This window comes from Pteropus vampyrus, unplaced genomic scaffold (assembly GCF_000151845.1).
Source record: "Pteropus vampyrus isolate Shadow unplaced genomic scaffold, Pvam_2.0 Scaffold149, whole genome shotgun sequence".
In the NCBI taxonomy this organism is placed as follows: domain Eukaryota; kingdom Metazoa; phylum Chordata; class Mammalia; order Chiroptera; family Pteropodidae; genus Pteropus; species Pteropus vampyrus.
Window position 1 is genome coordinate 2,088,585 of NW_011888930.1, and position 24,423 is coordinate 2,113,007.

The following is a 24,423-nucleotide window of genomic DNA, read 5'->3' on the forward strand; positions in this document are numbered from 1 at the left end:
ATATTTCTACTTTAGTTTGATTAGTGTATTTAAATAAATTTTCTAGTGCACCTCTAATGTGAAATAACTCACATATATAACTGAATGTGTATTCAATGCATGTAACACTTAAAGTAACTAAGAATGAAAAAAAAAACACTGAAAGTTGAAAATGGATTTATACACAACTTTTGTTTAATCGAATGATTATTTTTTATAAAATCATTTCTGTGTTTTCCCTTCAGCCACCCTGATGGGCAGTTATGAGTGCAGCATGACCCTTGCCATTTGTCAGAAGGTCATTTCATTAACAAATATATTTCAGGTGTTTCATGTGTGTTAATTTCCCATGTAATGTTTTTGGCATGACTGGAATATATTGATTCTGAACAAAAGATTTCCTATGCATGTGGGAAAGCTTAAAGGGCATCTTTTGTGCTCTATTATGAGTAGACAAATTGATTTCAGCAAAAGCCATTAAAAATGGAATGAAAGTCTTTGGGCAATGCTGTAAACATAGAAAGTAGTTGCCAAATGCTTTTGAAAACTGACACCCACACACACACACAAAAGCACACTTTGAAGTTTTAAATAAATAAAAGCTGACTGTCACCATAGGTATGTAACTTTGTTTCTTACTCCTGTGGTGAAATATACTTGAAAAACAGTACTTGACTACCGGCTTGGATTCTACGTGGGGTTCTGTTCTGAACTTAGGGCTTCCTCAGTCATTATGAATGATACAAAACCAAGAGAAGATATTGAATTATTGATGAAAGTTCTAAAATGTGTGGGTTTGTCTAGGCTACCAGGCAAAGTCTAAGGTGTGTGGTACTTTTATGTTAAGCAACCTGGCAGCAGCTTTAAAACTGGAACTCAGATGTACTGATTCCTGTTCCTTCTAAACCATCATACCCTGACCTCTAGATGGCTTATGTCATAGCTGTCCCAATACACTGGCGAGGAGACTGTTTCAAACTAAGTCTTGGTTCTAAGGACATGGGCTGGATTAATTATGGTTGCTATTCGGTTTATTTGTGCATGTGTAAGTGTGTATATGAGGCTGAAACAACCAGCAAAACCTTCCATTAGAACTAAGTCTCCATCAGAGATTAAACTCAAAGTTCAAATTCACTGTTCTAAAGGAACTCATGCTAATTGTGAAAAGACAATGTTCACACCCAAAATTAATTATAAGTATAGAAAAGGACACAATAAAATTCAAAGAGATTTGACTTAATTGACATTACATTTACTAATTTAACTTCATCATAAATTCATTAAAAAGATAGATTATTCTTGGCAGATTGAATATCAACATGATTTGTTACCGAAGTTGGCCCCACTCAGAATGTGAACACCCAAGCCAGTGGTAGGAAGAAATTCCAGCGTACTTAGAATTAGTTATGATGTTTGTATTATTTAGTTGATAATAAATGATAAACTTCCACAGGAAATTAAAAATGTTTTCTTTTAATCGATAGTTTTAAAGGTTCTTTGCAATTGCTTTTTAGAAAAATCTTATGGTAAAAAAAAAAATCAACATTTTGTTTATATGTATTTAAACCTAACTGTACAGTTGCAACATTTCTCAGGTTTTATTTCATTTTTCTTCCTTTTTAAAGCATAAAAATTTCATGATGGTTTCAGTCTATGGTTAACATGATACATATGTACTGAATGATGTTAATAAAAATTTTTTTACTTACTTTCTTTCTGAGTAATTATAGGTATTACTTGGCTCAGTGTAAAGTACCATAGCTTATCTATAACTAATGTCCAATGTCCCATTACATCCCTGGACTTAGAAAATATCTGTTGAATTTGACTTGAGTGTAGATGAGTCCAGGAAATGACATGAAGTTCTATTCAAAATATTTCGTGCTTTTCTGCTTTAGCCAACCAGGCCACGAAAGAACAAGAGTAAAAGAACTGTGGTTAACTCATAGTAATGTTGGAACATCAAGGCAACACATTTTTTTGTGGCCTTTCACCCTGGTAACTTCTAGGCCCAGCTGGAACTGGGAGATATCCCTTTTCAGATAGTCTAGTTTCTAAAGTTGAAACTCTAATTCCAAAAGAGAGTTAACCACAAAATTTCAAATCACCCCCAAAAGATGTGGTTTAGAAATAGTTCATGGGAGAGGTCAAGGACTGTATTATTTTTTATTTTGTTATCATTAGTTTGGCTATCCGCTATTCACACGATTTTTTTTTTTTTTTACAGAAATTGCAACTTTTTGAAAGGCAGATAACATGCTCCATCAAAAAGGAGAAATATACCATTTCCAAAAATAAACAGTCACTTTCCCGTTAAGCCATTGGGTTTTATGAAAGGAAGTGCTAGAAAGTATGGTTCATTTTAAGGAAATTGAAAATGTTTGACATATAATTTTCTGTCAAGATAAAGCATTCCCCTCATTAAAGGGAACAAGTGCTCACTGTTGTGTTCAGCAGATGACTTCTTCTGCTTTTCTTTCTTTTTTTTTTCTACCTAATATTAAATTGTGCATTTCATGTAGTCAGTGAGAAATCAAATGTTTTACTCAGTCAATGAAAATGATATTTTCTATTTTTATCAATGTTTACATGAGTGACATTCAAAAGTTTTAATTTCCTCTCATTGCTTGTGATGTTTTTAGAGTCATTCTTAACTCAAGGGACTTGCAGGACTTCAAACTATCTTATCCATTAACCGAATGATTTACTTCACAAACTCAATAGACACTGCACAGGAGGTAAATTCCTTTCAGATGGTAGAATTATTCTGCGAACAGAGCCAAATGTCTCCTCAGCACTAGGAAGGAAGCACATGCCTCATTTCCCCTTTTCAGAAGGCCAGAGGACCGAAAATAATGATCAAACGTTCCATACCACTGCAATCAGCCTCTGGGAAAGACACTTTCAACTTAAAAATTTGTAGTATCAGTCATTATGTCTCTCATATGATAGGAAAGAAGTTTTTAAAATAAAATTCATGAGACACTCCTTATGATTTGAAATTTGAACTTCAGCATAGAGAATGAAGTATATAAACATGGTCATGTCTCAGCATCTATTTTTGTTTCTTTAGTCTTGGTGTCTCTCTATACAAAACTGTTATCTGTCCTTTCACATTCAAGCTTCTAGGATGTAGGTAAACAGTATTTTCTGCTTTTACTTCTTCTGACTCATCCTAGTCTTCAACCTACACAACTGAGCCATACACTTTACCCAAATTCTCTCCACAGAAGGTCACATCCTAGTTCCAAAATTCACTTTTAAGTCGGTTTTTTTACTTGGACTTTCTGCTTATTTGCCACTAAAATAACGCCTTTTGCGACAGTTTTTCTCTCCCTGCCATACAATAATCACTTCTCATTTATCTCCCTAATTCTGTTTCTTTTTGGTCTCCTTTTATTTTATTTTATTTTTTATTTTTAGTTTCAAGTATACTACATTGGTTAGACATTTATATAGTTTATAAAATTATCCCCCTAATTGCTCTTTCTCTCCTGTGGCTCTCCATTTAGCCATTACATTAATGGTGACTGCATTCCCTGTGCTATGCTCCCCATCCTTATGACCATCTATCAACTACTAATTTGTACTTCTTTAACCCTTCACCCTGTCTCTTAAAGAACTCCCAAATATTTCTGCCTTTATTTTACATTCTTATTTTAATGAGTTAATAATCTTAGCATGTAAATTCTCTGAAATTATACATAAACTTATGCCTGGATAGTTGCACTAAGTGGGAAAGAAAGTTAGCTATTTTTTATCGAATTCTCAAATGGCTCTATAATCTCTGACACTGCTTGTCAGATGATTGAGTCATTGCTTTGTACACACCGTCATTGATTAATTTCTTCCATGGCTTTACCACCTATCTCCTCTGAAGACAATATAATTTATATGGTCATCCACATTTCGCTCCTGAATTTCAGATTCCTTTTCTGAAATTGCAGATTTTAATTGTCCCACAGTCACCTCAGTCAATATACTCCAAACTAAACTCATTATCTTTCCCCATTAAATCTGTTTCTCTCATATATTGATGATTTTTAGGGAATGTTGTCAATATCCCCTCAGTTACTCAACCCCCCAAAATTGTAAGTTATATTTGATTCTAATTCTAATAAACCATTATTTCTCATTATTTCTAATGCTTTGTTCAAAAAATTTCCCCTTTACCTGCCTTTCCATGCTTCCCTGTATGATCCTGGTCTCATTATTTCTCTCCGAGGAGATCCTTCTGAGAATCTGATGAAAACCACTATCAACCCTATCTTTCCTCCCCATCATAGCACAGTGGATAATGTACAGATTCTAAAACGAGACTCTCTGGGCTCAAATCTCAGATTGCTTACTTCCTAACAGTATGATATTTCGAAATTATTTACCTTTCTGTGCTTAGTTTCCTAACGTGTCATATAAGGTTAGTAATAGCACCCAGCTTATAAAGTTGTTACTAGAATTAAATGAGTTAGTATACCCAAACGGCTCAAAAGATTGGCTTGTACTCTCTATTTTTTTAATATTTTAAAAAGAGCAAAAACACCCACTTGGTCCCTCTGCTTCCAGCTTGTCAACTTTTCAATACATTCTTACATTGGACTGAGGAAATTTTTCTACAATGCACATGTCATCATTGTCTTTATTTATTTACAATGAGTCCTTATTGCTGTCAGGAAGAAAAAAAAAAAAAAAAAACACCTTCCTCAATCTCCCTTAGTGTACTTCCTTAACTTCAACTTTTACTGTTATATTCCCTTTGATTCTGAGATTTAGGCTATATACCTCCCAACACCCACTCTACTCCTGTAACTCCTGGCAATTTTATATGTTGTTTCAGCTCTGAGTGTCCTGTATTTTCTTAATTTTGAAGACTTAGTCATTATCTCCCCAATAAAGCCATCTTGCCTACCTTTCAATCCTGAATTGACCTTTTCCAGCTCTGTAACCTTGGGCAAACTACTCAAGTTCCCTGTGAAATTTTAAAATTGGGCCAACCATAGTAGTTTCCTCATACTTTTGTTGTGAGGACTAAGTTAATAAATACACATAAAGCTTAAGCAATGCTTGAATCATAAGAATTCGACAAAATCCTTAAGACTCTTCAGATGCTGGATTTTGCCCTCATCCTTCTGTCTCTGCCATGATTTTAATTTTTCTCCAGTGTCTTTTGCTTGTGTCCTGTTACCCTGGCCTCACTTCCAGCAAACAGTTATGAAATATAACTGTTTGTTTACCTTTCTCCCTACCAAACTAGTTTCCTTGAATCCAAAGACTGAATTACATCTTCTCTCTTCCCAGTGTTCTCAACAGTATCTAGCATATTATAGGAACTCAGAAAATATTTGTTAAATGAAAATAGATGAATACCCTTATCCCCAGAAGGGAATCTGAAACAGAACAGTTGTATAACTTTGTTTTGAATGAACGGATAAATTTATGAATCATATCTTGGTATAGAAGGAGTATGCTCCAAACTGATTTGGACAGTAAGATAATCAGACCAGGTAATTTTATGATGGAGTCTAAATACAATTTTCTTTTTTCTTTTTTTCATGCTTTGTTATTAATTAAATTTGTGATCACATAGTATGACATTTGCCTTGTGTGTGTTCAACATAGGTGATGATATTTTAATCATATCTGAACATAGATGACTGGTGAATAGTTGATAGTCATTATCCTCCTCCAAAGAAGTCTAAACCTAGTTTCCATGTCATTATGAATGTAAACTATTTAATTCCCACATTAACTATGAAGTGCCAAAAGCATGAAGCAATCAGCTAAGCTTTGACACTATGATAACACTGAGGGCAATATTTCTTTAGTAGATAATGTTTCTAAGAATAAATGTGACCAAATGTTTATAGTCAAAGTTTAGAAAAAAATAAATACATTACCCGAAGTCTCACAAAGCAGACACAATTTAGTTTTGTCTATTTGGAACAAGACAAGGTTTGGTGAATTATTTTAGAAAAAGTGTATCTTAATTGTACTTAGGTTAAATATATCTCATGAAATAGACGTTTTGGTAAGAAAAATTCTGTGAAACTAAAAGATACTCCCTGCATGCAAAAATAGATTTATAGTTCCTGGATCGAACACGTTTGGGGAAAGGATAAGTTTCTAGCCAACACTTCCTAGGAATGCTTTTATCATATAACTTTAGTGAGTTATAAGCACTTCAGCAAGCATAAAAATAGAAATAACTACAATTTTTAAGCATTTATAGTCATGCATCACTTAATTTGTGAGAAATGACTCCTTAGGAGATTTCATCGTTGTGCGAACATCAGACAGTGCACTTGCACAAGCCTAGGTGGTACAGCCTATTGTTCCCAGGTTACACACCCGTACAGCACGTTACTGTAGTGAATACCATAAGCAATTATAACACATGGTAAGTATTCATGTATCTAAACATAGAAAAGGTACAGTTAAAATATGGTATAAAAGATTTAAAACAATATACCTGCATAGGGAACTTACCATGAATGGAGCTTGCAGGACTGGAAGTTATTCTGAGTGAGTCATGTGAAGGCCTAAGACCTTACCGTACACTATTGTAGACTTTATAAACACTGTACATTTAGGCTACTCTAAATTTATAAAAAAATATTTTTCTCTCTTCAATAATAAATTAACCTTAGCTTACTGTAAATTTTTTATTTTATAAACTTAAATTTTTCTTAACTTTTCAACTCTTTTGTAGTAACACTTAGCTAAAAACACAAACACCTTGTACAACTGCACAAAAATATTTTCTTTATATTATTATTCTATAAGTTTTTTTCCTATTTTTAAAGTTTTTTATATTTAATTTTTTTGTTGTTGTTGTTAAAAACAAAAAGAAACAAGCACATCTAGGTCTACACAAGGCCAGGATCATCAATATCACTGTCTTACACCGCCACATCTTGTCTCGCTGAAAGATCTTCAGGGTCAATAACGGGCACGGAGCTGTCATCTCCTGTAATAACAATGCCTTCTTCTGGAATGCCTCCTGAAGGAACTGTCTAAGGCTCTTTTTGAGGAGGTGTCAGTCTTTTCAGAAATATGTCCAAGATTGTTTGCTCGATTTGTTTCTTATTTTCATCATAGGTTTGCTTGTAAACAGGTAATGCTCCATGAACATTCCTTCCTATTAATAAAAACCTCTTGGTGTTGGGGTCCATTTTTTCACATTTTTTAAGAAGCTTGTTGAGCTTCTGCTAAAATCTTCACTGAATTTTCTTGGAGGTTCTTCTTTATCTTCTCTTATAGTTTCCTTTTCTCTTGCTTTTTTCTCAGCTATGTGTTTCTGTTCCAGTTCCACTAGCTCCTCTTGGTCAATTCCTCAGAGCCACCTTTAGGAGCTCCTCAATGTCATCCTCATCCATACCCAGGTTAAAGTGTTTACCTTATTGATTTTTGCAACCTCCTCATCTGTGGCAAATCCTTTGAAGTCATGGACAAACCTTTTGAGTGTCTTCTTCCAGATGCCGTTCATACACTCTTTGATGACACCACTCCAAGCCTAAGTAAGGTTCTTGATCCGGTCATAGATGTAGTAATCTGCATCACTGTCTTCTCAGTGTCTTCCTCAGTTGCAGCAATAGCCTGAGTAAAAGATCTCCTCATCTAGTGGACCTTAAAAGCTACTATAACTTCTTTATCCACTGATTGGATCAAAGAGGTGGTATTTAGAGGGAGAAAAACCACTTTGATATTGAGATAAGGATCACCAATAAAAGGAGAATATCGAGAAGCATTGTCAACAATTAGCACAATCTTGAAGAGTATGTTATTCTCCAAGCAGTACTCCTCCATTTCTCTGGAATAGCAATTCAAGAGGACATTTTGCAAGAGGAACTAGGTTATCCATGACTTGTTATTGCTCCTATACTACCCCAGCAGTGTGTGCTTATTGATATACTTAAAGGCCTGGGGTTCTCACCGTGCCTAATCACAAAGGGTATCAATTTGTAGCCTGCAACATTGCCCCCAAGCAAGATTTTATCCTGTCCTTAAAAGCTTTGAAACCTGGCATTGATTTGCCCTCCTTATAGATGAAGGTCCTTTTAGACATCCATTTCCAGAATAGGGAAGTTTCATCCATATCGAATCTTTGCTCTGGCAAGTACTTTTCCTCCACAATCAGCTTATCTGGGATTCCCAAACATTCTTCAGCTGCTTTCACACTTCACTCATAGACTCACAACTTACTTTCACATTATGTAATGAATAACAAGTCTTGAATTGTTTAAACCACCCAGAGCTAGCAATAAATTCAACATCATAGTCAGCTCCAGGCTTTTCTTTCAACAAACTTTTTTGCTTTGGCTATAATCATCATGGTGCTTAAAGAGATACACTTCTGTGTCTGGTTTTCAATCTGGGTCATTACAAGTTTCCCCATGTCTGATGTAGGCCCTTCTTAAATTTTTATTAGTCTTATTGCCTTCAGTGAAGCAGATCCTTCTTTAGCTTCTATCACTTTGTTCTCATCCTTCAAGATTGTAGCTATGATGAAATGTGACATGTCTGACTGGTGAGCAATGACCATCACCAACTTTCTACCTTTGTAGTCTATATTCACTTTTAATTTCATTTCTATGTCAATCACTCACTGTGGCCTCTTATTGGCAACACTGGCAGTGGATTTTGTATGCTTAGAGGCTATGATGAACAAAAGGACACTAGATTAAATCAAGCACAAAATGAAATGATGCAATCAAGAGATGTATGAGGTTGCTGTCAGGGTAATACAGCTTACTCTTTTACAGAAGCAAAACTTTTTTTTTTATAAGTGTCAGTGGATTTTGTATGCTTAGAGGCTATGATGAACAAAAGGACACTAGATTAAATCAAGCACAAAATAAAATAATGCAGTCATGAGATGTATGAGGTTGCTGTCAGGGTAATACAGCTTACTCTTTTACAGAAGCAAAACTTTTTTTTTTATAAGTGGAAAGAGTATACTCTAAAATAATGATAAAAGTATAGTATAGTAAACACATAAACCAGTAACATAGTAATTTATTACCATTATTAAGTATCGTGTACTATACATAATTGTACGTGCTTTACATAACTGGCAGCACGGTAGGTTTGTTTGCACCAGCATCACCACAAACACATGAGTAACATGTTGCGCTTTGACAATGCCATGGCTATGATGCCATTAAGCAATAGGAATTTTTCAGGTCCATTATAATCTTATAGGACTATCTTCATAAATACAGTCCATTGTTGAAACGTCACTGAGCATCACATAATTGAGGCACTATTTATAGATAGACAGTGTTTATACAAACCTCTTTTGGTTACTATGAATTCATTGGTTATGTATTATCATCCCATTTTAGAGATAATAAAACTGAGACTAAAAGAAGGTGCTTGGATGACAACAAGCAGACACTCTAAAGCAGCGGTCCCTAACCTTTTTGACACTAGGGACCAGTGCTCCTATGAGAATCTAAGGCCTGATGATCTGAGGTGGAGCTGAGGTTGTGATGCTAGCGCTGGGGAGCAACTGCAAATACAGATGAAGCTTTGCTGGCTCACCCGCCGCTCACCTGCTATGCGGCAGTTCTTAACAGGCCACAGACTGGTACTGGCCCAGGGGTTGGGGATCCCTGCTCTAGAGCATTGTATTCAGACGTTTTGCGTGAAAGACATTTTACTTATAGATAACACTTAACCAATCTGTATTTAACTGAATCTCATCACTTGGAGAGGAAGGAACTTGGAGAGGAAGGAACTAAAGTTTAATAAGTTAACTGTGTCATGTGCTCATTGCTTTTACATGTAGTATTTAATTTAATCCTTTCTTTATTACTGTGAAGTAGACCAATTATCTTTACTTTATAAATGATGAAACAGATTCATAAAGGTTAAATTAGTTGCCAAGGATAGAGAAAAGTAAAAAATTAAAAAAAAAAATTCCTTGCCTTGTATTATATTCAGGCTGTCTCTATAAATAACTGAGTCAAATTAGAACTAGGGGACCCTTAACGTCAATTAAAATTTTTGGCTTTTTGCATGATAACACAGTTCATGATGTTCTTGGAAAAATTTTCAGAAGACTACTCTTTGAGTTTTTAAAATATACATTTTTGGAAAATTTATGCATTTATTGCTTTAGGCATACTTATATATATTTAAATTTAAAAGTAGAATATTTACATATAATCCTTTGATAAATACTAAATCCGCTTGATAAGTGAATTTTGGGTCATAAAAGTAAGGAAAAGTTTTACTTATGTGTTTTAGAATTAGAATGAAATAAAAGTTAATTTTAGTAACTGATATTTAGGCAGTATTATGCTGTTAATCATTTAAAATTTTAAATTCGCCATTGTTAAAGATGATGGTGCCAGTGAAAATGAAAATATACAGAGAATTAAAATTTTGCTGGAAACTTTAGTGAGAGACACTTTTCATTTTTTTGTCTCTTGTGGGTCCTTAAATGACCAAATACTTAGTTAGAATACTTAACTGTGGAATTATAGAAAATAAAAAGGTTAACAAGAAGCAAATAAAAATCTATGGTTATGAGAGCACAGAACCCATTGAAAAATAGAGTAATAAGCTTATATTAGGATCACAAGTCCTATAGTTAAATCGAGATTGATTTTAAGATTGTATCATTAAAAGGAAAATAAATACATAGAGGCCTGACGTATTAGACAATTTCTGTCTCTAGTATTATATTATTTATTAACATGTTATATCATAGAATACACAGTTACTTTTCTCATACTCTGATTGTATGTTATGGGTAGCATCTATCAGAAGTGCCACTGTAATTGTTCAATAAATGTTTCTCAAATTGAACAGATGTTTGCTTGCCTTATGTTGTATCCAAACTCCAAACCTAGCCAGGAATTTTATTTTTGAAGTCATCCCCCAGTTTCTAAAAGTTTAAAGACACATTCATTAGACAAATACGTAGAAAAGAAGTGAAATTATGATAAGTAGGCAGACATTTGAGCTCTGTGAGAATCACCAGGGCTTGATATTTCTAACATCAGGGAAAAAAAAACAGAACTACTTAACTCCATGTGCTTTAAGTCTCAAGATGATAAGAAAAATATGTTTTCAATCTTTGCCCAAATGTATTCAGTTCAATATGAGAATAGATATGTCTCATATTAATACTTAATTTCTGAATACTCATGAGCTCTATTAAAATTCTCTGGCAAAATCCTACCAATATTTCTTTCCAGTAGACTCTAACTCAGGTTTTGGCAGGCTCTGACTGATTAGCAGGTTTTTTCTTTCCCAATCACATTTCTGAGCACACCCAAATAGAGCTATGGGAACTCACTGTTTAAAAAAATACTCTTTACAAAGAATATTAAGGGCTTGTTTAGACTATGTAAAGGAGGTATAACTCAAGGTAATGGAGTGTAATAGAGAAATGGGAAATGTCTGGAAAACAAGATCACTTAATATAGAGTTATCCTCTCTATTCATATCTATACATGAAAGTATGGAATTGAGCTAACTTTTCATATAGTTCAAGTCCATTATTAAATTAAAGAAGCCACCACTTTATATATATATATATATTGCATATGTACACAACCATTATATGAATGGTCACATAAGCCACATCATAACTTTCAGATGTAAGTGGTGTTCTCTTTCACTCATCACCATTTACCATTCCATCTTCACTCAGAGAATGGCTGATAAGCAAGCAGAACTATAGCATATGACCTTAAGCTATAAACTTTGAAGAGCTCTCCTGAGGCTCAGGAGAAGTTCTACTTGAAGTAGATAAGTACACACAGAGGCGCTCATTCAATAATTCTTGGATAGATGGATGGACATAGATGGATGTCTTCTAAAGAGACACAGGCCTGTAATATTTCCAATGGTTAAATAGCTCCTGATATTCTAATGATATTAAACATTTATATTTCCAATGTCACAAAGACACCCTGGAATAAATATGCGTAGATACCCTGGTTAGGTCTCCACAAAGAACTGAACATAAATGATAAAGACTTTATAAAGTTTTGAGTCTTAATAAATTCTTAATCAAGACTTTTAATAACAAAAATGCTTTACCCCTCATAAAAGTTAATGAGAACATCAATTATCTCCTTTTCTCTATAGGAAAATCTTCCCTCTCTCCCCTCTACAAAAGGAACAGTTAGTACTAGTTTTAAACTGAGAACCCTCTTGAAACTCTGTCACTCTGAGTCAATTTTAACACTGGCTGATTTCAGTCCTATATAATTAAGTGTCTAACACTGTAACAGCAAATATTTGTCTATAATAGTATCATAAAGTATATCTAAGGCTAAATAAACCAAGAAAGAAAGAAGGAACTAGGTTTTTTAGAAAGATATTGTAAATTCACAAATTCAATCTTATGAATACACGCTCTGGAGTTAAAAATATGAGAAAATTGTCATTGCAAATTTCATGAGATGCTTCTAAGAATAAAGCTCTTTTGCTGCTTTTACACAGCAATAAATGCAACATATAAAGTTATATTGAATATTTTATTGTTCTATATTAAATAAAATATTTACTATCCCAAAGTGAGAAGGAAATTCTTACCACCTTCTTTAGTGCAAAGGTTGACGAGGTTGTGTACTGTGTCCATCAGCTCCAGCTGTTGCTTCTGAAGGACACTGTTGTTGGTGGTGGCTCTGTTCAACTGTTTCTCTAGTTCCTGAATTATGTACGTTTGACGAGTAACCAAGCCTTGAAGATTCTCTTTCTCTTCCTTTAAGGCATCCAACTCTTCCTTGTGCTTTCCCTCCATTTCTAAGATTTTATGTTCTAATAAACTATAGGAAATAAAGATAAGATTTAGTTTTTAGAATGCTATACGAAAAAAAAAAATGTGATTTAACTATTTCCTGAGCTTATTTAATGTTAGAAATTTTAATTAGATATTTCACCAAAGAAATATTTTATAAGTAAGAAACTAAGAAAAAATATATATATATAAATATGTATATAGAGTTACATATATAACACATCAAATGAAGAAATATTAAACCAGTTGTTGTCAGAGTAATGTTTGTTTCCTAAGTATAATTTATATCCTGAGGTGTACCTTATAGCCAGGGTAGCTGACTTGGACCTAAACAATTACAATCTGGAGAAGTTACAGTATAAATTTCATTAAGGAAATAGGTCCAATAAGAAATAGAATAGTTTAGGAAAAAAAGTTTGAACAAAATATAGAAACTATTTTTTATTTACTTTGTTTATTGGGGATTCTCAATATATTAAGTGATTAAATTTCACAGTAGGTCTGTGGATTCAAGGAATAATATATTAATGCAGAAAGCACAGGACCAGAAAATAAGCTGTGTGAAATCACAATTAGGTTTCTTGGGATTTTTGATGCCTGCTCTGGTATCATAACCAATAGCCTACTTTATCTCTAAGCTAAAAGAGATAAAGCTTCAGAATGAGGCCTAAGGGCACCACAAATTCCCAAACCACTGCATAAATGGTTCCAAAAAGGAAGACCTCAGGCTGGTGTTGTGGTCTTATAAAAGTACTTGGGTTGCTTTGCTCAGGATGATAGTCTTCAGCTGAGAACCTTCCTTCTCTCAGAACTCTTCAAAGGATACTCCCTTTGCATATTACACATTAATGATGATAGTTAATGCAGAGGGACTCTTGGATCCTAGCAACTGACTGGAAATAAAAAGCATTTACATTTTATAGAGTGTATAATGTATTAGTATTCCTCAGAGGAAAGCCTTATTCAGTTTTCTCAGTTCCATTTTCAGAAGGTTCGACCAGTCCTTAGTTTATAAGGTGTTATTCAAATGTAACATACCATATTGGGCACTTAATTTACCTTGGAGAAATGTAGCACTGAATCATTTCTATAAGTTTTCATAAAATAAGACACTAGGGAGTTTTAAAATGTAATACTTAAATCATAAAACAGAGCACATTTAAAGAGCCAAATTTTCCAATTCCATGTACTGGGAGATGAGCTGAAATATTTGATTGTCTTTTACACGGATTAAGAAGTGTGGAAAGAACTGCTCAGGGGCATTCCAGATCTTTGCCATCAAACCTGTCCTTTAAGAGAATGTGGCCCAGAATATGGCAGGAAAGTTGCCTGTTGAACCAGGTCTGAAAAACACTGGGATGCTTTTGTGTATAAGACCCTATTAATTTACAAACACCTTTGTAACATGCCCAGATTCACATAAGAAAATTTCACATTAAGACCTGTTAGGGGCACCTGTATGGCTCTGAAAGATAAGAAAAGCCATGCTTCTATTTTGAGTTGCTTTTATCCTACAGGACACCAATAGCGAAGGAGCCCTGCCCTGGCTAATCCTAAGCAAATTCAATTAGGACAGATCTTGAGTATAGTTATTTGGGGATAATGTGATGGTCATTGATATTTTTAAAATGTTTTTTGGAAATAAAAAACTTAGGCCAAGAAGTCATTGTAAGATGAAAGACAGTATCTCTAAGGAAAAGTACGATTCATAGTCTTAGTATTTTCTTCTTTGCTAATAACTTGCTGTTAGAGAACCTGACAGTTAAAAAACAAAATAAAACAAAACAAAAAAACTCTTCTCTATTGGTTAAAAAGTTCATCCCACCCACTGGTTGAGTGATTATTGTACCTCTGTGGATGTCAGAGAAGGTTTTCTTTGTGCCCATTAATTTTTGGCCTTCAGATCTGAGAATTAACCACAACCAATCCTTAGAGCGTTCTGTTTACTCTTTACCATTTTTGTTTCTCCTATGATAATGATCAGATGCAAGACACCCATAAATATAGAGCCAGTTAACTCATGAGAAAATTATCTTTTAAATTTATAAGAGTTTTAGTGTACTACCAAGAAACTTAGAATTAACTATTAAAATGACAATAATGTAAAGATAAAAATTTGGATGTTACACTCATATAATACTAGATAAAAATTCTGCATTACCATTTTGTTGCTGAAATAAAATGAGCATTGGCCTTACAGTTTTCCTAATCAGTAGGTAACATTCTGGTTTGGAAAATATCATGCTATAGTTATAACTTGTATTTATTACTTGCTAAGTGCCAACAGTGCTCTCAGCACTACGTAAAATATAAAATGACATTACTCCTACTCTAAGGATTTGTTTTTATAGAGAAAATCTCAAATAAAACAATCGCAACTATAAGAAACATGTTTCAGACTTAATACTTAAAAAATTTTTTTTCATTAATGTTTTTTATTTTCTACTTTTGATGCATTTCTTATTCAAGAGTACATATATACTTAAAGATGGTCACTATCTGAAATGTCAATAAAGGAGTTTTGTTTTTTTGTTTTGTTTTGTTTTTCAGGATAATTTAAAAAGAGCTTAGAATGAAAAGTTGATCAAAGAAGTCCTGGTGCCAAAGAAAACAATTCTGGACACTGGCTGGTGGAAGAAAAGGCCTGCATTTCCTAAAGAAAATGATATATACATTTACCATCTCGGAAAAGACTATAATTTTCATAACTTACAACATAAACTTTAATGCACCATGGCTACCAGATATCAAAAGATATCAATAGAGCCTGTCATCTTGAAACAGATATTCATATAAAGAAGGGACAGTTCACAGAAGTAAGAAGCCTGTTTTGTACCATAGACATCTCCCAGGATTTGGAATGAGATATATGCATAAAAAATAATCTGCATGAATACTGTAAGCAAACTGGAAAGCATTTGTTTCCCAAATGGCAAGTTTTACCAGTTAATTATCTCTTCCAGTCATTTCCTCATCTCATTTCTTCACTTGCAATTCCTTTAATAACTTCTGTACTCCAGTAATGCTCTACTAACTTTATTAGGTATTGCCTTTGTACTAATAACTTTTTAGATTTCTTCAGGCAAGACTGATCTCTTCTTGACCCTTTTATTTTCTGTGACACTGCTCATCCCTCCCTCTCATCTTCTTTTCATATTTTACTCCCTAAAAAACTATTCTCTTTTCTTTGATACTTCTGATCCTTTGGTTACTATATACTTGGAAAGTTAGCCCTTCCTCCTTACTGTTTCCAAACTGGTTTGAATCCAAAACTTTCTTGCCAGAAAAGTTCATATGCTAGCTCTACTTATTAATCACATTGTTGTAATATACCATTATAGTTGTGTAGCCTTTTATCTTTTATCTCCTTTGATTCTTAAAGCAATATGGTGATATAGACTGAGTAGATATTACAAACCTAGTTTGTAGGTAAGAATCTAAATACTTGTCCGAAATTGTGCACATATTGTGTTTTCTAACTCATCAGACTAGAAATCTGCCCATGACATCCCTGTGCTATGAAAACTAGCATTAGAGTCTCCTCTCTCTGATTTAGTAAAATATAATTTCTACCTATTTCTACCCATTTACTTTTAGCAGGAATCAGGCATCACTTTAATATCTCCTTAGTATTTGCTGCTCTCCATCTGTTTATTTTGGGGGCTTGTATTTCACAGTATTTCAGCCTATCCATCTTTTACATGTGTAAAAGACAAATCTCTATTTAATCTTAACGGATATTTTCTTAAGCACCATTCTGCCTTAACCACTCTGTCATTACATTTAATTTTCTTACTCAATATATTGATCGTATCCCATTATCCTGAAGCCTTTTATTGATTGATTCTCTTATATTTTCTCTATTCGAGTCAGTTGGAAGAGGCACAAACACTTCTATAAATAAAGGTTGATATGAAGAACAATATTATAGTTCCAGTGTCCTAAAATTAGATAGGCAAAGTAGTCATACTGTCCCTGATGATGAACTTCAGTAACAAGTTTAGTTTAGGTTTAAATGCATAATCCAAAATCTGGATGCTGATTACAAACCCCAGCACATTGCTCTCTAAAGTGCATTCAGTATTTTTATTAGTTAAGAGTTCCATTGTCAAGTTTTTGAGAAGTCTGTATTAAATAAACAGTTTTTATGATGACATAACTTTTAAAATTAGTGTTCCATATAACAACAATTTATGAAACTGTGCACGTAAATCTTAATATACTAATTGAGCTAGAAATCCAAAGACTGAGTTTCTCACAGGATTTACAGTACTTCCTGTTTCTCATCTTTCTGGAAACACTTTGAGAAGAGACATACATAGAACTTTGGCATTTAACTGCTAGTATGAGGCAGAGGTGCACTTTAATGAAGAATAAAATAAAACAATCTAGGCCTTGAACCTCAGTAAAAGGTTATAAATTGAGTATATAGAAAGCCTTATTAGAAGTTTTGGTTAACTTTTCCCCTTTCATTTCCATAGTCTGTCTCCTCAAAGATATCTTATTGGAAATATTTCAAACCATTGAATACATCTTGAAACTTTCACAGAAAAAGCTCTCCCTTTCAAATTGTTTCCCACAATTGAGTTCTTAACATAGCAGCCAATGAATGCACAGAGGTGACAGTTGCCTAAGCTCTATTTGTGTAAATATAGCTCTTAAACAAAGAAGAAGATGTTGAAATGGTAGAAATCTTATCATTTTTATCTGTCTGAACTTACAGATGTTTCAATTTTTACTTTTATTTTTAATATATAAAGTGTCAAAGTGTATTGAAAATATGGATTTTAAAGTGATATATATATATATTTCCCCTTCAAACAAGGGTTTAGTAAGTTCACTATAAATTTATACTTTTAATCGTACAGAGTAAATTTTCCTCAAAATTTGAACTTAATTTTTGTAGTTCAAATGAGGACAGAAGTACAGATTATTATAAGTAAACACTGGCAAGTTAATGTTTTAAAGTTTGGGATAAATAAGAATAAGCTAAATATGTTGTAGAAACCAGAAACCAAGGAGGAAAAAAAAAGATACACTTCATGACATAAAAATGTAATATTTCGATAAAAAATAGATTGAACAATAAATGACAGATTAGAGAAAATATTTGCAACATATATAAAAAAACTTTCACTAAAGAGCTTATGTGAGTTAATGAAGCAAAGATAAACAATCTAGTAGAAAATAAGAAATAAACATGAATAGATTAGTTATGGAAGAAGAAACATAAATGGTCAATAAACATGAAAAGATGTACAAGCTATCTTCTCAGGTAGAAAAAATTAATAAAATGGCCAGCAAGGTTGGGTGAAATTAGAAAGCCCATGCACAAATGGGGAGAATGTAAAATTCAGAGATAATTTGTCAATATCTATAAAAATGTTTAATAATCATATAAAAATTAGAATAAGTTATAAATTATAGCATCTACAACAAGTGAGGTATATATGTATGTTAAATGTGTAATATATCCATGATAAATTGTTAAATGTGTAATATATCCATGATAAATTGTTATAAAGTAAAAATAAACCCAGCATTTAAAAAGTAGTTACCATCTATACACACTCACATATATCATATAAATATGTACTTCTGTGTGTGTGTAATTTTATATGAGTATGTCTGTGAAAACAAACACATAATGTGCACACTATATACACATGTGTATCTTAGTATATTCATAGAAAAACTCTGGAAGAATAAGGGCCAAACTGCTAAGCTGTTGATGATTCTCTGCAGAGGGTGGTGTTGGTAGAGGTTATGGAATCAGAGAGACTTTGACTTTCAGTTGCTACACTTCTACATAATCTAATGTTTAGATCAAGTTTATGTTATTTTTTATTAATCAGAGAGATGCAGTAAACCGTCATGAGCCTAGAATGGTCTGGGAAGATGTTGTCTAGAGATTTAAAAATTGGGCTGTATTAGTGAAACTCAAAATGTGGACTAATAACCTTGGGTGCCATGCAAAGGGCTTTTAGGGATACACAATAACAGTTGAAACACCATCTCTAGTTTATTTATGTTTGTTAAGAACAATTAATATATTTGTGATATTTAATATAAACTGTGATTTGTATTTTCCATTAAAATATTTTTCAGTCATGTGTGTTACTGTGTGTGTGTTTGTACATAGAAAATGACATTTGTTAGAATAGAGTTACTGGGACATTTACCAGTTCACCATTCATTCAACATTCAAAAAGCATTTAATACTATATATACTATGTATAGAAAATTGTGCCTGGGAGCATGAAGATAAAGATAAACAAAACACCGTCTCTATTCACAGCCTAATAGCAAAGAGATAAATGCACACATACACACATATTACAATGTAATGAAATAAGTGAAATAATGGGGGGGAACAAGGTACAGTATTGTCATATAAATTGTAATGAATAAGTCTATTTGGCAGAGTCAAGAGAAGAGTTCTTGGAGGGGGTAACATCTGCACTGAGTTTTGAAGGGTGAGCAAAAATTTGTGAGTTAAGTAAAGAACGACAAGGTATTCCAGACAAGTCAAACATCAACTATGTCTGAAATAACATCAAGTCTTCAATGTGATACTAACAATTAGCATAATTAAACACTATGTGTGTCAGGCACTATTAGTACTTTATATGCATGAACTCTTTCTCACATCAATGTCATGCACTACTGTGTTTATTATCCCTACGTTACAAATTAAGAAACTGAAGTACAGAGAGTTTAAATAACATGCTCAGAGTCATACAAATAATATGTGGCAGAGTCAGTTAAAATAGGATCAAGGAAAAGTGAAACTTAGGCAATCTGGCCTCAGAACTCAAGCTCTTAGCTATCAGACCATACTTAATAAAATTTAAGAAGACTTGTAGAAATACGGCTATAAAATTCTAATGATCATGGACTGTGTTCTATGCTAAAGAACTTGAGCTTTCTTTAGTCACTTACAGAGAATCGTTAGGGGGTTGGGTAGATGCTGTCTAGAGATTTAAAAGTTGGACTGAACACTGTGCGAGAGTACCTAAACAAAAGGGGAAAGTAATCTGACTTACATTTTATGAAGAAGTCTACGCCAGAGCTCAGGATGATGGATTTGAGAGGCATTAAGGTTTAAGGCACAGAGATCACTGCAAAGGCTGAGACAAGAATTAATGGGAGTTTGACCTAAGACACAGTCAGTGGAAATAGAAAGAACAGGATACATTGGAAGAATATTTAGGAGATGGAATTGACAGCATCAACAGTCATTAGTGAGTTGTGGGAAAGGAAAGAATTAAGACTGCCTTTGGATTTTCAGTTTGATTCAGAATTCTGTTCCACTCTAATATCCCAAGGTTAACAAAATTTAAATTTAAAAAGTTGTATGCATTAAATTCATTTTTAAAAAGCATGAGAGAAAAAAATATTATATTCAATCAGTGTCTATAGGTGTTCCATTACAATGCATAGAATAGAGTAATATAAATTCAAACACCTTCTCTTGATCTCTTCTCTATACAACTAACCTAATTCAACCTAATTTAACACTAGAAGTTAGCAAGATTTTATTTTAATATTTCGTAAAGAACTTATCAAATGCAAGATAGCTTTAATTAATAAGACTGTGATTTAACTTTTCATTTCTTTGGTCGTATTAAGTATTAAAAATCAATACTTTATTATGCCATAATAGTACTTTGTTTATAAGATTTAATTTAGTATCTTGATTATATACACTTCAATCACTTAAAATTAATTAACATGATAACTTCTCATAAACTCCAGCTAGAAGATAGATGAGGCTTGTCAAAGAAGTTTAGTGAATTCCCAAGGTAAATAAAAAGTTTATATTTCCTACTCCAATATTAGAAGGAATAAATAATGATCCCTTTCGGAATAGGCCAAAAAACATCTGACCTATCCTTTTTCTCAAATTTATATTTGTTTGTATTAAGAGCATAATTTGACAACCACATCAATTATTCTTGAGTCTGTATCATGTTGGAAAATATTTTTACAATAATTAAGACAGAATCATCATGCATTTGAACCCTAATTTTGCTACACACTAGCTGTTTGGCAAATGACTTAACTTCTGTGAACTTCAGTTTCCTTATATATAAAATGGAAATAATAACAGGTACTTTGCAGAATTAGTTGGAGGATTAACAGTAAGTAGTGTATGTAGGGCACCTGGCACAGATGTTCACCTAATATTAAATATCTAGACAGCAGATATCTAAATAATCATCACATGTGTAGTTTCATTTCACTCTGGATGGTCTTATAGAAGATTTCCCTAATCTTCATTCTGCATATTTAACACGAATATCAAAGAAACCCAAGTGCTCCATCTTTGTATACATGAAATGTTGATTCTCTTCCCGTATACTGTAGTGAGGCAGAAGAATGTCTTCTGGAATATTTTTTCACTTGGCTGTACTCTCACATTAGAAAAAGTTGGGGTTAAGACAGAGATGAGACTGGTGTCTTAAGACCTGTTCAGTTAACCAAAACTTTAGACCAAAAAATCCATGTACGTATTTGATTCAACTGAAGTAATTTGCATTATGAGATCTTTCCCTGTTCACCTCTCTTTTCTATTGTTTTGAGAAGATGTAGCAGGAAACATACTGAAGGAATCTAAAAGAAGTTGACAAGTACATGTCACACTTTGTGGTCATATCAATCCCCTCTGTGCAAGGTAAATATTAATGCTTCTCATTTCTTGGTTTCTTGGTTGTGCAATTTCAATTATATGGCCAAATCCTAATCCCTTATTTCCAAGTGCTGTTTCCTTGAAATAAGAAACAAAACCAAGTTTTGAGATTAGGACAGCATCCAACAAATGAAAAAAATCCTAGAGAAAACAAACTGGAAGCTTGTTGGAGTCACCTCCCATTAGATTGTTAGGAAAACAAGTGGTAGAGCAAACATCGTTAATCCTGTTTCTGATTTGTGCCTTTTGCCATTTAGGGGATAAAGACGTGAATCTAATGAGGCCAACAATCCATTTTCAACCTTACAAGTGATGCATTTAATTTGTCAGAATCTAAATCAGCAGGACCTCTCAGTGTGATTGTGTGGTATAATCCTATTCATAAAATATCCCTCTTTGTTATGCCAAAGAAGTGGTGGACCTTCCTAAGGGTCAGTTCACCGAATTGTCAGTGGAAGCCCCATCATACTCAAAGCTGGTAAGTCACACACCCAAACACAACCTCTGACATTCCTTGGGGAGGAAGCAAAGCTTAATTTAGATAATCCCCTTTGCAAAGTGTATTAGCTGATCCAAACCAGACCTGGCCGACTAAAGGCATGTCATTCCTACATTTCAGAATGCATCCATGTAGAAATAGCTTCTTTTTCATTTGGAGGACTAAGATCCATTTATGGAATCAGTAGAGATGATCAATAAGCTACGTTAAAACATATAAAACTGCTTCACATTTGGCTTTGACTTTCTATCCACTTAAATGGAGGAGGAGGATCCTCATTTTTTTGTTGTTCTAGAAAGTGCTTGGCAGAGTTCCTCTAATTCTATTTCACATATGAAAATAAACAATAACAATAAATAGAATAGGGGAAATATGCTGTATATCACAAAGGGGTACTTTTGGTTTGTATAGAGAGGTTCATGAAAGAATATGCCTGGTTTAAGGATACATATCCCTCCATTTCATATATTAGATCCTTCAACAGTAAGACACAGGTAACTATAGACATATGGCAATGTCAGGACATACAGTAACTGATAGAAAAATACCCCCAGGAACCACATATAAAGTAATGCCATGATTGAGAGTCAAAAAAGAAAGGGGTGAAGAGTAGGAGTAAAAGATACATGTTTTTGTCAGCAGAAGAAGAGAAAAGGATTTCAAATTAAAACATAAATCCCTGAATTTATTGTGAAATACCTATATTACTGGGAAGTGGAATTGTTATAATCTTGAAAAAATATTATTTGTAATAAATGATATGATTCATATATTTAAGAAAACCCAAATTTTCCTTAGAAATTAGAATCCAAAGAGGGAAAAAATTTATCAGCAGAAGATATCTATGTGCTTGGGATCAGAAATCAGAGTCCTCTGCGGTGCTGCGGTGCATGGAGAAGCCTCTTCTGTCTGAGCTGCAGAAAAGCTCTTTTGAGAACTTGAACCTCAACTTGGCTTTATTGATAGAACAGAGAGAACAACTTTTAAGTAGTTTCTCTTAAAAAAGAACATTCCATGGTGAGAATTCCATAGGGGGAAATGATACCAGGTGCCATATCAAGAACATGACGGAAAGAAAAAAATCCAAAATGATCTAGAATAAGATCTAGAGGGGAGAAGGAGAAACAAAAGAGAAGATGAAGAAAAAGGAGGAGGAGGAGGAGGTGGAGGAGGAGGAGGAGAAACAGGAGGAGGAGAAGAAAAAGAAAGTATGAATATGAGAAGGAGTGAAGGAAAGAGGAAGTGGGAATCAGAGACATGGAGAGATGAAGAGAGCCGAGTATAATGACACTTAAGGACAGCCTTTATTATTATAGTTAAGGATGAACCCTTTCAGGTCTCTCAGTTTTTGTGTAGAATCCTGACAGCTAAAGTGTCAGACATAGACCAAGAGATAACACATATCAGCAAGGAAAGTATTAAAGAATGTAAATTCATGATGAAAGCTTTTTAAAAGGTAAATTATATGTAGTCACATACTTAGTGAGAAATGGATTAAAGTAACAGCTATAAAATAAAATACCATGCAGTTATTAAGAATGACATTAAAGGAATATTTATTAATTAGAAAAGATATCTATCTCTTGGTTGTGCAATTTCAAGTAGGCTACAAAACAGTATGTACAACATGACACAACATTTTCTGAAAAAAAAATATATATAATATGTAGCAACATGTGCAGTTCTCAATGTGATGGGATTGTGGTTTTTAATATTTTTTGTGTACTCTTTCTTTTCTACAGTAAATGTGGTATTTATGTAATTATAAGACAACATTAAAATGGTAAAATTGTCATTGTTTTAATTATTCATTCCTAGACAAAGCTTTCACAATAGTGTCTTGAAATATATCACTATAAATGGAGTTCACTTCTAGTGATAAAGTGTGGTGGGATTCTAAATCAAAGGATAGTTGAAGTAAAGTATACCTGTTATGTGTATGTGTCCGGTTACTGTGAAATTGTAGTAGGATAAATGGTACTTTTCAACAAGATTTTCAATTCCAGAACATTTCACCAAGAAACCAGTTCAGGGTCAAGTCCTGTCAAGTTTATTTAGTTATACCGTTTACCCCATGACATGGTACTAAGATAAATAAATGTAAAACTTGGAAATACAAGTCAGAGCTGAGTGATCTCTTTCAGACTTTAAGCCAACAGCCATGTTTATTTTCTTCATGTAAAAATTTAATTATAATTTTTGTCATTAAGGTCTACTTTTAGTGTGAAGTTGGGAAATCCTACTAGGTTGCAAACGATAACCAGAGACCATGTGTTACAGTGGAAAGAACAGGACTAGAAACAAAGAAACCTGGATTACATTCCCAGTTTTGTCACTAGGAAAGTGTGTGACCTTGGACAGATAACTCACTTCCAATGAGTTTATCCTCTCATCTGTAAAGTAAGAGGAGAACTAGCAGTCCTCTTAGATGCCTTCCTGGCTTCCTGGAACATGGTGAAAACTCTAGTTCTATCAACACATGGTATTTAACTAGTT

The 24,423-nt window shown here is 33.5% G+C and overlaps 1 protein-coding gene across 4 annotated transcripts in view; it reads right to left on the reverse strand.

Annotated features, from left to right (window-relative positions):
* The window catches only part of ANGPT1 (angiopoietin 1), a 249,051-nt gene that overhangs the window by 72,784 nt on the left and 151,844 nt on the right, over window positions 1-24,423 (reverse strand). For 3 of the 4 annotated variants that reach the window (XM_011369452.2, XM_023536147.1, XM_011369454.2), the window contains exon 4: window positions 12,532-12,764. In XM_011369452.2, coding sequence (XP_011367754.1) covers window positions 12,532-12,764 — 233 coding nt within the window. The remainder of the gene's footprint in view (window positions 1-12,531; window positions 12,765-24,423) is intronic. The other variant, XM_011369453.2, reaches the window with a different exon arrangement.